The sequence below is a fragment of the Athalia rosae genome, chromosome 4, assembly GCF_917208135.1.
Source record: "Athalia rosae chromosome 4, iyAthRosa1.1, whole genome shotgun sequence".
Classification (NCBI taxonomy): domain Eukaryota; kingdom Metazoa; phylum Arthropoda; class Insecta; order Hymenoptera; family Athaliidae; genus Athalia; species Athalia rosae.
The window spans coordinates 5,384,588-5,401,014 of record NC_064029.1 but is presented as its reverse complement, the minus strand read 5'-3'; the positions used below and the strand labels follow the sequence as shown (position 1 = coordinate 5,401,014).

General features: G+C 40.3%; 1 protein-coding gene across 8 annotated transcripts in view; it reads right to left on the bottom strand.

The window, feature by feature from the left end:
* Window positions 1-16,427, bottom strand: part of LOC105686343 (potassium/sodium hyperpolarization-activated cyclic nucleotide-gated channel 2) — a 113,809-nt gene that overhangs the window by 27,688 nt on the left and 69,694 nt on the right. For all 8 annotated transcript variants that reach the window (XM_048654421.1, XM_012401046.3, XM_048654422.1 and 5 more), the window contains 3 exons: window positions 2,293-2,456; window positions 1,739-1,875; window positions 30-173 (listed from right to left, as the gene is read on the bottom strand). In XM_048654421.1, coding sequence (XP_048510378.1) covers window positions 30-173; window positions 1,739-1,875; window positions 2,293-2,456 — 445 coding nt within the window. The remainder of the gene's footprint in view (window positions 1-29; window positions 174-1,738; window positions 1,876-2,292; window positions 2,457-16,427) is intronic.

The window sequence follows — 16,427 nt, the reverse complement described above, 5'->3', positions numbered from 1 at the left end:
CAAGAAAATAAGGATGGCATGGTACTCACGTAAACTTCCTCCCATTGCGAGACGTAACGAACGAGCCTGGAGAGACGAAGTAACCTGACCAAGGACAAAAGTTTGGCCAGCCTTAAAATCCTCAGAGCACGTCCAGCGTGCAAGATTTGGAATGACTCACTGAAGTCCTGAAACTGGTATGAATGTATCACGTGTTAGTAGGAAGATAAAATTTTTTTTTTGAAAAACTGAACGATTTTTTCATCTTGTAATATCCAAAAAAATTCGTAATTTTCGTTTGCTTTTTTACGCGATTTTTATTTTGAATTTCTCAAAGAGTTTCGGACATTTTATTTATATCCTTTAAAATCGTTGATATGATTATTTATGTGTTTTCGGAGGTCCGAAATATAATAAAACATACTTTAGTAATCCACCTAAGAATGTATGGCGATTAAACGCAGAAAAAAAAAAAATTTTAAACCATTCTTCCAGGGGTACACTCGGTGAAGTTGATTCTGGATTAAAGCCTACCGTTGGCATGGGAAGAAAGGGGACAGAATCGAGCTCGTCGAGTATACATCGCGCCATATACCCGCTGGAATTCGTACATAGGTACTGTTTGCGGTTACATATGTAAAATCCTGAGAAAAAGTCGGTGCACATTGGGGTAGGTCGGTAGGAAATTCCAAAGACTTCGCACGTCGTTAGACTAATTGAATTAAAAGATAAGCAGGTGTGAAAAAAAATGTTCAAAGGCACGCGCCAGACAAATCGTTTCACACCTCTTCACAATAGGCTACAAAAAACAGGACAGAGCATACACGGAAGTCTGCACCTGCCAGACCCATTAAAAACCCATGAATTGTGTTTGTATTCATTGACGTGCCGACCAGTCAACGACTTGGCACGTGTCACAAATTAGTAGCTAGCCCCTTACTACGAAAGATGAGCAGGAGCCCGCGACTGATGTTTTAACAATTCACATGGTGTTGTATTTTAATGGAATAATTTCGGTAGCGAGAGAGCTCAGCGAATTATGCGCTGCGCTATGGCACAAGTAAAAACTAATTCGTTTACGCCCGAGCGTGGCGCAACTTACCGACACCCGAGCATGGCGGGCTCACAGCGTAAGATTCGACGTTTTATGTTGTTTCTCGGGAGCGGATGATCGAAATTTGATGATCTTGGACGCGTTGGATTTTTATTAAAACAGAGAATATTTATTTATATCTGGATAAATAATAACTGTACAACAAGTGCGTCGACAATCAAGAGATATAGATCAATACAATTCAGAGATTGCAATGGGGCAGTTTCTTGAGACATTTATGAATGAGAATAATTTCGATACAACCGACTATAAATGAATCCAAATCAACAATATAATGAAGTACAATACAAATGTAAGGTAGCATCGCGGCGGTTTGTCCAAAGCATCGATATTCGCTTAGGGATACGAAGGAGGCCGCAGCCTATGCATAGGGAATGCGAGACCAGGGGACCAAAGGCGAAATAAAAATAACTTTTCTTTGGTAACCAGAATTTTTTTTCCTGGATGACGCGAATGGATCTGGAGAGTCGATTCGCGGTCTAAAATATCCTGAATTACATTCCGCAAACAACTCTCGAGTTTCTGGAATCTTATTGGACGCGATACTCGTTTTCGTTCCATGCTTTTCTCTTAAAATGTATCGACGATTTCGGAACAGATTTGGAGCAAACATAAATGAGGATAATCAAAATTTGGCTTACTTACTTGATTGAAAATTAGGAAAATATAATCGAGAGGTATGGAGGAGATTAGGTCCAGGAAGAACCACGTTCTGAGGTAGTGCTTAGCGATGAGTTTCGGGTCCAAGATGACCTGTTCGGCATTATCCTGTTGCATAATACCTGTAATGAAATAAAGGTATCCAAATTCCATTAGATAAGAAACTTTTTTACTCCCTTCCAGTTTATCTTGTAATCGGACCAGTCAGCACCTTCCACATTTTACACCATCGTAAAAAATTTTCTCCTCATTTCAAAGAAGAGATTGTTTTTTTTTTTTTTTTTTTTCTTTCTCTCATATCCGCAAACCGGTCGTCCGTTTAATAGCCACTGTATTAATTATTGGAGCGAAAAGATAAAACGATGAAATTTCCAAAAGAGGTTTCAAAGAAGTTTTTGGCTACATTTCAACAAAGTCAACTAAAAGCGGAACATTTCCGCAATCGTGCAGCATTAGTCGGTTTTCCCCTGAATTTTTAGATTACGTGCACGGAAAATACGGTTACGGCTGGACCTGCATTAAAACAGTGAAAAACTCACCCGTCCGGAAATTGACGACAATATCTATGAGGAATATCGTATCTGAAAGGCAGTTGAAGGCTATCCACCTGGTGCTCAAGTCATCGTTGAAAAAACTAATTGCGACCGGTAGAATGATCAAGTTCGCGACAAGCAGCAGGAGCATACACAGGTCCCAGTAAAATCTGGAAACAAAATTCAAGAAGAAAAAACATAAAAAGTAAAATCAGATACGATGTTTGTTGTAAGCGCTAATTAATCCCTCCGCTGATATACGTATGTATTTTCGTATCACACGAAATTTCCTGCGTTCACTCTTCAAAGTTTTCGGTATGAAATCCGCCCGAAAGTTTGTCGGGAAAAACACGAATGACTTATGCGAATGTGAATTCTACGTGATTTCGAAATTTTTGGTAAAATTCCAGTTTCCATCCTTGCAAATCTGCACAAATTGACGTAAAATAGAATGGATATGCACGTCACAGAAACGCGAGGAAACTTTCGCGATGGTCGAAAAGTGGCGATCATCAAATAATTTGCAACACACATACGAAATGGATCACCCGTACAAGGCATGAACAGAAAAAAAAAAAAAAGAAATGAATGAATAAAATAATCGATTCGATCATAGCGGCTAATTTGAAGGTTACATAAATTTTTTTGCATCATTATTTAACGTAAGATATAATGGAACAAGGCCTCCTCCGCAGCGTATATAAAGTTGACTTCTAGATGTAAAAGTAAGTCAAGGTATAATTCGTACGCGTCGTTCTCCCGGAAGGAATTAACCGCGCCTTTCGGTGTAGATTATAAAGGTGAGAACGAAACGTGCCTTCGAATGCAGCCGTTCGCTAGCGTTGCGAAGGGTCAGTATTGAAATACGGTCGTGATGAGAAATCGGAGGAAAAAAAAGGTGTAAAAATTTCGAAAAATCTAAGCTGTAGAATATTTATAGGGGGCTTAAATCTCTTTATTGCAGGTGGACACCTACGAGAATCTACGGGGTTTTTTATATTTTCATTTATTACCGTTCGAAAAAAAAAAGCAACGCGTTGCTCGAGAGGATTTAAAGATGAAATGTAATCGCCGTTGCCGCACACATGCAGTATCGATTTTTATCATTTTTAGCCTCATGGCAAATGCGCCGTACAGGAATTACCTGCAAGTTTCTCTGCGGCGCGAGCTGCTTTTCGAATATATATGGTAATCCGGTCTACCGCAGCGAGTAAAAACAACAACAACAACATTAAGAACAAGAACAATCTGGAGAACTGCAGAAAACCGACACAACTTCCATGCATAGGTACGCGGCTGCAATTTCATCGGAGAAATCTAAAGGAATGAAGAAAAAAAAACAAACAAAAAACCAACTGAAATACGCAGACGAACACGTGAGCGAATATGCATATCTCGTACGATTATTCACAGTCATGTTAACGAACGAAACAAGCATTGAAAACACTCTGCACTTTGCAATTATAAAACTGCACGACGATACGTCACCCGGCTCAATAACTCGCCGATTAGGTATTTCAAGAACAAACAATCACCCGATTTGGATATGTCTGATGCGAATGAGAGAGAAAAAAAAAATCATGCATCATATTTGTGATGCATGATCATTATACTCGTGGGTTTCTCTATCACCTCGGTGGCGTCAATTTTTCAAATTTTTAGTATTATAAAAAAAAAGAAACGCACGTGAGTCTAGCAGGAAAAAAATGTCCTTTCCATCGTCGTCATAAAATATCTCTATTATTTTATTTGAGTTTATTTTTTCATTAATGATATACACCGTGTTAGGTCAAGAGATTGTGACGTCATCTTGACCGTCGGTCGCGGGCGGCGAGTATTTAATAGAGCGAATTGGAGCATAAAGCTATAAAATTCTTTAATCTCATCAGTGCATCACCAGTATGGCAAGTAGAACAAGAGAAGATAGACTCTATGAATCCAACTATCAAAGAGAACTCGCAAAATAAAGAGAAAGAGGGGAAAAAAGTAAAATCCACGTGAACAAATGCAGATGAATTTTCTGAAAGAGAAAAAAAAAAAAAAAAGAAAAAAGAAAACGAGAAAGTTCACCGGGGCGCAGGGTTGTCCGCTTTTAAATCGAAATGCCCCGACAGCATTGGCCCACTTTTGAACCTAATAAACGCCGACTGAATTCTACAACCCCTCGTGTTGTCTTCAACCTGCGAATATATAGATACACCGTATAGCCGACTTCCATTTATACTACATACGCTACTTACGTAACCTACAGGGTGTCGCGTTTCACTTTTTCCTCCACGTTGAATAATTAACGTCATGCCCAGGATAGGCTGCTGCGTGTGCGCGATTTGAGAAGAAAAACTAAATTCTCTCGTTTCTTTTTCCAGTTTTTTATTCGCTTCACTGAGAACAGCGAACAGCTCATACGCTATGCAGTTCAGAGTTTGGTAACTTCAACGCAAAGAGGTGCTCGAAAAAGAGCGAGAACGAAATTCAAAAATGAACTCTCCGCGGAGTTGCGGTACGCAAAAGAATTTTTCTCGGTATACAATCGAATATGAGTCGGAAGGTCGGAAGGCGGCGAATCGGCGAGTCCGCGTAAGCGGGATTATATTTAATTCGCGCGCGATCCGGTGCGCTCGGTAATTTCGTACACCGAATACAAGGAGTTTGTTGAATTTAGGATGAGCTGCAGCTGCGATAGCAATTCATTTCGAGACTGCCAACCCTTGTACACGTATAGTCTCGCCCTAAGGTGCTGCGAAATCAGAGGCAACTGAATTTCACTCCGTAGACACGCGACACGGGCGACATAAGTTTAAGCTAAGTCATCGCGTGCACGGATCTCGTATCTTCATTGACGCGTTATCCCACACAAACGTAACGTACGATAGATACGTGTGTATAAAACACGACCACACACACGAGAAACGCGATCGGAATAATGCATTTCAATTATCAATTTTTCTATAAAGAATGTACAAAACTGAAAATTTTTATTCCGATCAAACGCGACTTAAATTTTTTGATCTTTGAAAAGAAAAAAAGCAGAACAATCGTCGCATATATTTTTTACAGCTGTACGTAGCACACGGGCGCGGGGTTTCATATAATTCAACGGCGCAAGGTTCATGACCTTAATATTATTGGTCCCATGCAGAGTGCGTAGACCCCGCGGTGCGGTTTTTCTCTCCTTTTTTTTTTTTTTTTTTTTTTTTTTTTACTTTTTAAACGAACGATCATCATTGGCTCAACATTCGATTAGGAACATGCGTCGTGATTGTCAACGTCTAACGAGAACATACGGGCGCACTTATTAACACCGCCGTGCAGATGCCGACTCCACATGCACACGGACTCTTTCACTAAACAACTTGATTACTACCAGGGCGACTCGACGACTGCACCGCGAGTTATGAAACAATATTACAATCCGCCGCGCAACGAATCTAACTTAACGAAATAAATAAATAAATAAATGAATCAGAAAAATTATTTAAAAAAAAAAAAAAAAAACAGCGAACGAGAAATACATGCGGGTAGTTCCTCGTGTATTTGCATCGGAATACCATACTGTCTCCCCTTTTTCAATTTGGGTAATCTTCTCCTATATGTTTCTCCTAAAGTAAAACCCGCAGGGGGTTGAGAAATCCGTCTTTCTTGAGTACCTACGTTATATACGGCGGAGGAGGTTTTTTTCCTTTTTTTTTTTTTCTCCTCTCTTTCCTCTCTTTCATCCCGGTAATTTTTCTTTCGCTATATATACAGCGAGGACGAGTTATTTCAGAGAATAATTGATGCAGCTTCTATTTATTTAGGTGACACGAATTGTCTCCGTTTATGTCCACGTATCCACGCTGGTTATCAGCTCGAGGCTGATGGAAAAATTATTCCAACTGTATGGAAAAATACCCAAGTACATTTTTTCTTCAATAAATAGTCGGTGTTTCCGTTTTTGACGCTTATCGCATATGCACGATCAATTTCCGCACCCCTTGTATCGGAGAGAAGTTAGACCTGACAACGGAGAGTGTGCCCTGTACGTATATTTGTTTTCAAATTTTTCTTCCGTAAGGTTTTTTCCGTTCTCTTTTCACCCTCAACTTTGTAATCCACTTGGGAAAACCTCCACAGTCGTTTCCATTTAGAAACTCTCTTGAGGTGGTCCATGCGGATTAAGAAAGTGGAAATATAAGAAGGAGATTCTTTGTTCTCCTATACATACAATATACGTATGTATATATATATACGTACAGCTAACCGTTTCCGCACCCTTAATTTTAGTTACATTACATCAACAGATTCCGAAACGGTTGTTGAAATTTTCCCATTTTTTCTCTTTCTCTTCTACTTGTGCCAAAAACTGGGAGAAAATATTTTTATTCAACGTGGCTACAGCGAGACGTTGCCTCATTGAATCGTTATTTAATTCTTCTGAAAATAAGATTCAAAAACGGTCCTACGGGAATGAATTATTTGGGAACACATTCCGCTGTTATATATTATATATACATCGCACGTACAAGCGAAATAAAAAGATATTTCATGCATTCTTTTTTTCCTCCTTTATATTGTTGACTCAAGTCCCCTTTCAACGAATGATCCGTTCTGGTTCTCAAAGTCCAACGATTCGTACGTACGTACCTATGTACAACAAACATGTACACGTATTTTTGGTAAATCCCAAGAGCGAGTGGTCGCGGTTCCGCGTGTACTAAATTATGTACTTATGTACGTACGCAGATACAGTATTACAAGTACATAAGTTAAAGCGTTCGCAAACCAAACCGCGGAGAGGTCAAGATTAATTTTTTCAAACTGACCCGATCCCGGTAGATTCTGCGGAATGGACCTGATAATAATAATTATGAGAATATTACGCACGAAGAATTCTACGGAGGGTTCGGACCAAAGGCTAAGTCGGAGAGGTGTGGAGGGACATAAATCACTGCGGGAGAATTGAGATTAATGTGGGCAGGTGTACATACCCGAGAAGAACAAATTAGGTATCCCTAGCTGCAGAAAGATAGTATGAAAAATTCTTTATGAATTAATATACGCGGGTAAAGAGCGGAGCTGATTATACGTGAGATTACTCTTGAAAAACCAAAAAAAAAAGCGATTATTGGGCAAAAAATGAAACATTTGTTTTATTGGGTTTAATATGCTTTTCTTATGTATTTTGCTCTCAGGAATCCGAATCTGAAATAAAAATTGACCTATCTCTAAAATTGACCGAGTTATCGTCAATTTTCAGCTTTTTGGGGTCAAAAATAAAAAATTGATTTTTTAATCTATCTCGATGTAATTTGAGCTCAGGAATCTGAATCCGCAAGAAAAATTGATCTAACTGCAAAAATGACCGAGTTATTCCCATTTTTTCGCATTTTTTGGCATAAATTTGAGGATATCTCGAAGGGAAAAAATCGTAGCTCAATTTGGCTTTCGGATTCGTGTTCCTGAGGTCAAAATACATAAGAAAAGTGCCATACGATCAATTTTTAAAAATGAAAATTTTTGGTCAAAATTTGAAAAAATCGTAAGGGGTACCCCTTGGAAAAATCTCAAATTTTGGCCAAAAATTTTTATTTTTTAAAATTGATCGTATGACCCTTTTCTGATGTATTTTGACCTCAGGAACACGAATCTAAAAGCCAAATTGAGCTACGATTTTTTCCCTTCGAGATATCCTTAAATTTATGCCAAAAAATGCGATAATTCGGTGATAACTTGGTCATTTCTGAAGATAGATCAATTTTTCTTCCGGATTCGGATTCCTGAGCTCAAATTACATTAATAAAGATTAAAAAATCAATTTTCTATTTTTGACCCCAAAAAGCTGAAAATTGGCGATAACTCGGTCAATTTTGAAGATAGATGAATTTTTCTTCCAGATTTGGATTCCTGAGATCAAAATACGTCAGAAAAGCATATTAGACCCAATCGAAAAAATGATTTATCTGTCGCTCAAAAATCGAATTTTTTTTGGCTTCTTCAAGAGTAATCTCACGTATAATCAGCTCAGGAATCCAAATCTGAAAGCCAAAACTATCTACTGATGCAATCGATCGAGTGATCATTAGGTGGAAATAATTTTTTACTCGATATTTTGAGGTAGCCCACTCGTTTTCTGAATAAATAATTAATCAAGTGGGGTACTTCCAGCAATAAAATTGTTCTCTTGGTCAAAAAAATCTCCTCCCTTGCATTAGTTTTTGGTACAAGATTCTTTCATTTATATAGAGGGAGTACGCGGGTAAAGAGGTGAAAAGTTATGTCAATATCGTAGACGTTATGCAGACTGCAAAGATTTAAAAAACAGGGGAAAAAAAATGTCGAATAAACGAGAAACCCTGGAAGGGGTGAATCAGAAACCGTGCGGCTATGGTTACGAAGTAATCGGATACGATGAACTCGCGCTGTGCAAATTTGTGTAGTATTTTAGTCGGTCACGCAGGTGTCGCGTGTCTCGTCTGCTGTCGTAAAGTATTTAAAAATCTCAATTCTCATGGCACGAGCAAATTTTCTCAATAACTTAATAACTAGAAAACGTCGAAATTTATACGTCTATCATGACTAGCTTCTCCGACAAAAACTCGTGAAAACCTAGCCTGCGCAATGCCGATAGCAAAGAAGCATGCGTTACGGGGACGTTGTATTCCCAGGGACAAAATGAAGTTGAGGGAGAAAGAAAAAGAAGTGGATGAAAATAAGGGTGAGGAGGGATTTCCGCGAGGATAAAGCCGTAATGGGATCGCTACGATCTCCCGTGGGATACTTTGTTACACAAAACAATGTTTTGTCCGGCCGTTTGCGGGGCGAAAATGGACGATGAAATCACTCTTTCGGATCTTCGAGTCTTCGCACTTTCCGTACGAACATTTTGCCCGGAGCATCGCAATTACGGTTGTTCACGTTCGCGCGATAAAAAAAAAAAAATAATAATTTAAAAATTGCATCGCTCGCAGGCAACCGTTGCAACGTGTCCATTCATTCATTCGTTCGTTCGTTCATTCATTGCGCATGTAATGATAACGAGCACACGCACGTTACGTAGAAAACTATGTATAACGTACGTACGTGAACGATCAGAAATGAGGAACGAGGCAACGGACAGCAGTCCACAGACAATACCGCGGGGTTGTCCATTGTCCGCACAGAGGATGCTGACATAATCATATAGTCGTTAATTCCACGGAGTGTTGGATTAAAGTTGGATCCTCTCCTCACTCCATCGTTCATAGGTACGAAAATATCCCTCTTCGAGTTTTGTACTTTTTTTTTTTTCTCCTCATATTTTTCACGTACTTCAGACGCGATTGGGGGAGGGAAAATTTTCTTTCATCCCAGACGAGAAGAATTATCATTCCTTTTTTTTCTCCGAAGCAATCTTTGAATTTTTTTTCAATTTCATTTCATTTTTCTTATCAAATCCAGGTGTACACGGAATATACGGGCTCTATATTACATCGGAATAAATTCAGTGAAAAATGCATCAGCGCCGTGAGATAGATAGTAAATAGCAGATGTACGTAACAAGTGCCATCTCGAATATCAGAGGACAAAACTACCTGATTACAATATAGGTATGAGCTTGCATAAAAGTCTCGTCGCACAGCCGATGCATTCGTTGTTGTTCGTTCTTTTTTTTTCTAATTTTAATTTTCCAACATCTATTATGCAACGTAAAAGCAATGATCTTGAACGGTATGAAATATGGGCAGGATTGCAGCGACAGCTTCATGAAATATTGACTAACAATCAACCTGCGCGAATGGAATGCATAATAGTTAAGTTATTAATCAATTGCACTATTAATTTTCAAAAAGATTTCCATCTCGCAACCCGTCAAACCACTCGATATATACACATACACAGATATAACTCAGGTTACGAACGCCCGGTGACTGAGGAAGCTAATCAATTGCGGTTGTAAATAATAAAAATTATAATCAAACAATTACACGTGCGGTGTTTCGCGGTAATTGTAGCACATCGCAACGACGATTGCGAGCGAAGAAAAAAAAAAGGAAAAAAAAAACCAACCACGTTAAAACTGGGAATGAAAATTCTTCCAACAAATCCGCAACTTCACCCGGTAGACTGGTGCACCGTGATAAGTGCTTTTTTTGTGGAAATTTCTCCTCAACTGCGGGCAATTTTTAACGCTGATACCGCGAATCTCGTACGTCCCCGGCTAACTTCAAAAACCCACCTTTGTATCTGCGAATTGGATGGGTACACGTACGTGAATGAAAATGGTTTGAATTAATAATCACATTTTAGTCTGGTCGCACAATGCGGTACACAACCAGCCTGCAGCAGCGTGGATGCGGTGTCACTTTTTATGTCATCTCATGTACACGGTGTTGCGCTACGATTGTTTCAATTCATTTTTTTTGTAACCGTTTTATTTTTTCTCTCTCCAATTCATTGTTCTTTTTATTTCTTATTTATTTTTTTAATTCGTGTTTCATCTTTCCCACTCGAGCGGCGCAGGGAGTCGGTAATTAAGTACCGAGGCGTCGGGGCGCTAACAAAGATGAATCTCGCGGAGGCGCGATTAAGATCATTTAATTAATTATTTCATCTCTGCCGCACCGTTTCTAATGCCTCATGCTACTATGTTACGACCTCGACACACGCCTACGCGTTATATCGTCGGGGGACGTAGTGTCTGCATTTTTCTAGTTAAACAAGCCAATTTTCCCCTCGTACAGAAATGTTTTTTTTTTTTTTTTTCTCACCTCCACGGCCACAGCTCGTCCTAAACGACCGGAGCGTTTCCTGGTTCCCGTTACTATTCTCTCGTCATCTCCTCGCGATCCAATTCTCGTATCGAGTAAATTTGGCGATGCGTTAATTATTATCGATGGTATGAAAAAAAAAAAAATTTGACTTTTTTTTTTTCCAGCTTTCGCACCTTTCATTTTGTTCCGGTCAAAAGTTGCACCGGGTCCGCAGCTAGATTTCGACCAATCTATAGGTGTATAATAAATACCTATAGTGTATTTTATTCAAAAATTTAAACGTACGTCTCGTTCGGAATAAAACGTTCGAGTATTCCGCGTGGTGTGCACGTATCGTACACGTACATACGTACGGTGTTCACCTATGGTAGGTATGTGGAATAAATTGAAGCTTTGAAATTCATTTGGCCGTGGAATTTAAACCGTTGAATACAACGAAACGATTTCAGAGCGCGTATATACACGTACCTGCCCGATGCAATTTTTCACCGAGATATATACGTACGATAAAACCTAGGCGCTCGACAGTCGCAGGTTTCAGACTTACTAAACTGAGTCACCAAATTTCCCGATATACGGATGTATAGAAACTTCGGGGTTCACCGGGGCAGTGAAGATCGTATTCCTACGTACGTGTGTACGTCGGAAAGTGTATTTGGCATTGAAAGTTATCTACGCGTGTACGTGAAATGTATCGCCGATTCAATAAATCGGACGCGTGAGAAGACTTTCGGTGTTCGAGATCGATAGTTTTTTTTCTTTTTCTCTCGTCGAGCGATCGGCTCGACCCCCGAGGCGTAAAATTTGTGTAATTACGAGGTACGACAGCTGCGAGAATACGAGTTACGATCCTGTTTCCGATTATTTATTATTCGATACCTTCGACTCGTCACTTCCTACTTTTTACCACACGTGCGTACACACGACGGCTGCACTTCTCTCGCGATTAAAAACTGGAATGACCGTGGCCCAATATTGCCCGAGGTTATCGTACTATATGTATGTGCGAGGTATGGGTATTCCTCCGTGCTCGGGTGCCGCGCGATATGAATCGAAACGCTTGAAAACCATTTTTTTTTTGCTCTTTTTGCTTTTCATCGACCACGACGTGTGTCTCGTAATTCTTCACATACGATTTGAACGGCGAACAAAAAGAAGAGCAAAATTGCTGATGAATCGATTCGATGACGAGCGTCGTAGAGTGTCGTTGTTGGAAATTTTTCAGCGAGAATAAATAACAAATAAAGCACAAATATCCCGTTGCAAAAATTAACGTTGAAAACTCATTGGGGAATGATAACATTACGGGTTGGGGAATGTCCGACGCGTTGTGCATATAATAGTTATGTCACAATCGATTGTATCAGCAAGAGTTGCAGGCGGCAAGGTCGGGACAATAAAATTATGCCGGTAAAGCACTTCCTTCGTATCATCAAATGCGATATAATGTACTACAGATTTTACATGGTGCACTACAATACGTATGTACGTACGTTCAGATCGTACGCAGCCGAGAGACGTACCGACGCGCGTGTATAGGTACGTGTGTGATAAATTATTCGTCGCTTACGTGTAGGTAAGTGGTGGTACGCGGTATACACGTGTGCGTGTAAAGTTCATTGTTAGACGTCAGGTACTGTGGGAATAACGTGATATAGGTATACGACCCGTAATCTATAAGCGGAATTACTTCGGCTGAACGCGCGTTGCACCGCAATCTAAATTGCTCGAGGAACGTACGCGTACAGGTGTAGGGAACGGGAAGGGTAGAACCGTTCCGAAGACGACGCGGCGATACCGTAAGTGCTCTCTCTGTACACGCGTTTGCGGAGACCCGAGTTGCGAAAAGTCAACGTCACTCTCGACTAATATCATCCGCGCGCGATTCCTCTCTCGATCTTTTTTTCTTCACCCTTGAAAAATTATTCCGTTTCTGTTTTCGTCCCCGAGCTTCGGACGGAGCTTTTATACGTGCGTATACGCGTACATACGAACAGCGGTGCTCCACGGGATCGCGGCAGATCTGTTCGCTACTGGGAATCAAAGGTCAGCGGGTCAGGTGGACTAATTTAGTTCATTGTAAGGGAAATGCCGATCCCCCGGGAGAAGACGATGATATTCGACCAATTTCATTGTTTTCAGCTTCTCCCTGTACCCACCTGTGTTCGTGTATGTATGAGGATTCGTATTCACGGTTTGGATATCACAAGGAACCTACGCAAAAGTACGGAGATGAAAAAAATTCACCGACCATGACCGAAAAAGTCGTGATCACCTCAGCATGTGTAACACGCGTGAATCCAATCGTCTGATTCGACCGCGATGAAATGATAATGAGAGGATATTCTGGATAATTTTTAACGAGGACGAGATGAGAAAAAGAAAAAGAAAAAATTCTTTGAAAAATGACGAGCGCGAAGTAACGTGAAATTATATACGTCTGTTAACTCGATTCAGTCCTGCAATCATCTCCGCGGAATGACAAATAGCGAATTAATTGAATTATTATACGTATTACGGATGCGAACTGCGGGAACTGTGTATCTTTGAAAATGATAAACCGGACACGTCCGAAGAGACGTTTTTATTCGGAGGTCGAGCGCAAGGAAGCATCAATTTTGTCACTGCGATTAGTCAGGATGTCGCGCTTCTATTCGCGATAAATGCGGTTGCTTTTATCGAAAGGAATTCCGGCCGATACGAAAAACGGAAAAATTCGACGAACGTGTCGCATGTGACGTTTCTCTCCACGCTTTCGTCTAAGGTATAATTGGCGTATCTAGGTGTTGTGAACGTAATACGTCTTTTGTTCATTTTTTGGTCACGGTCGTATTTTGCGACGGGTATACATAAATTAAGACGCGAGGTAAAAGCGACGGAGCGAATATCTTTAATCACCTCACGTTTTGAATCGGTCGATGAAAAAAAAAGGAATCGAAAAAAAATTTCTCCACGCTCTTTCTATCGAGATCCAAGAAGTTTTTTTCCTTTTCCTTCTTCTTTTTTCTTCTTCTAAGTCCATTCTCTTTAGAATCGTAATGCACGCGCTCGCGGTAACGATGTATACCGACTAAAAAAATGTTCAATTTGATGTTATTTCTTCATTTTGTTCGAGTAAAAAGATCGATGTAGATTCCAGAATGACGACAAGGAGTGTAAGTGATCGTTGATATTTGGTTATTTGATTTTACACTGATTTTCGAAAAGATGAAATTCCATTATTTGCGGCGATGATGTATCAGCGGTTTTAGAATCACCGAGTTATGCAATAAAACGAGAAGACCAAGAAGACGAAGAAGGTGATTCGCAACGCGGTAGGAAACTATTGCTTAAATTCGTAAACTACGCGTAATGACCGAGGACGGGACACATCCCAATGACAGGATCTCTCTAATTTCAAATTGTGGGATTCAGCCGTCCAATACATGGATATCACATGAGCGCTCGAATAATTCCATCCTCCTCGTCTTCCATTCTCCGTTTCGTTCATTCATTCGCTTTTTTCTTCCTCGGTCCTCGTCGCGCGTGAGGCATATCGACCAAATAAATATGCCGTATACGTATGCGACGAAAACTTGGTGCGGGAGTCCAAGAGTAGACGACGACGACGATGATGATGACGATGACGATGATACACACGTACTACACACACGTAAGCCGAGAATTTTCTTACGTCACAATTAATTGTAATACCAATACACGTGTACGTGTAAAAACTACACACGTCCATTATTCGTGTATTGTTTGCGTTATACGTGAATTAACTAGATGCGTTGTTCCCATATTGATCAATTAAGACAATACCGCGTAACGTCACCGTCACCATCGTCTCCGTTGACCGATCGTGTTTTGTACGACGGTTAAATAGGTACAAACGGCTTCTGATTATCCTTATTTGTTTCATCAATTAGATACACGGATTCCATAATCTTATTTATCAAGTTCAGCGGCTATACAACGTGCGACAAATCGCAATGTCACGTCATACTACGTTGAACACCTCGCCTCTCCGAATTGCACCACCGTATTTGCCCTCTAAATTACGCACGCTTACGCCGTTTACACCTATATTTACTTTCAGCTTTCCCTTCTATTTCTCCAGCTGCTGCTCGCAGGCCAACGATTCGCGTGGATGTATCCGCATACCGCGGCTACTACTACCGACCAGCAAATGCGGGTTCGTTACGAAGCCGCGGCGCAAAAATTTTTCACTCGTCGCAAAAATTACACGAATTTTAACTGCAAGTAATTTTAATATAAGTAAGAATCATCCGCGATATCGAAAAAGTCGAGACGTATTCTATTTAAAGAAATGATTCGATAACGTGGCGCATAATGTCTTGAAAATCGCTCATCAAATCTCTCTCTCATCTGTTTTCGCGATATAAATTTATACCGCGAAACAAACCGCGGCTTTTTTAAATCATTTCTTTCCTCTCGAGGAGAGCGATTACTCCTCGAAGTATCTCGCGGGGAATATTTTCATGTACGTACAATTACGCATTCGTACACCACACGCGATGCATGGAAACCTCATCAATAATTGATTCGCGTTGCTCTCACGGGATGTAAAGAAAATCTAAAAACAAAGACAGAGAGAGAGAGAGAAAAAAAAAACAGAAAAAAAAGGAAGAAAAAAAGGAATCGGTATAAAAACACGAGTCATTGTAATTCTGCACTCGAATGCAGCGTACATATCGCGGTTGCGGATATATGGGTATGTAACGTACAATAAACGAATAACAATCAACGCTTCTAACTCAACAAGCTCGACACTTTTCCATTCCGCATTGTCCTACACTGTCTGTCATATCGTTAGTGCCTCTGGTGTATCGTAAAGAGACACGTAACGCGTTTTAGTATTTGTATCGCGGCACGCATATACCCGGTTGGAATGTATGTACGTACGTACGTTCCGCGAGATATACCTACTTACACGCGAAAGCTTGCCACACACGTAAGTAGATAAAGTAAGGCGACCGAGTATTAACGTCGGTATGGGATGTGTGCGATATCAAAACTACGTAGCGCACCGCGTCCCAACGTTTGCTTCGTACATGCGAAGTCCAGTGGACACACTAGCCTACGGTTTAATCGGATGATTATTCTGAGATCATTCTTATACCGCGACTGGTAGGAATAGGTCCGTACGAACCTATGTATACACACACGTGTCGGCGACGACGCGATTACCATGATGCTCTCGATGTGGCAGCTACACGGTTTTATTATAAGTTCACAACTCGATTCGAACGCGCGAAACGATCTCTGGAGGTAATATATATATTCACTGTTCGATAAAAGCGTTTCGTTTCAGCCGCTTGTGAATCATCTGTGTACGGAAAGTGGAATATAACGTAAAATTTCGCAGAAAATTTTCGCGAACGACTGTACGGCGATTCGATTGGTCGT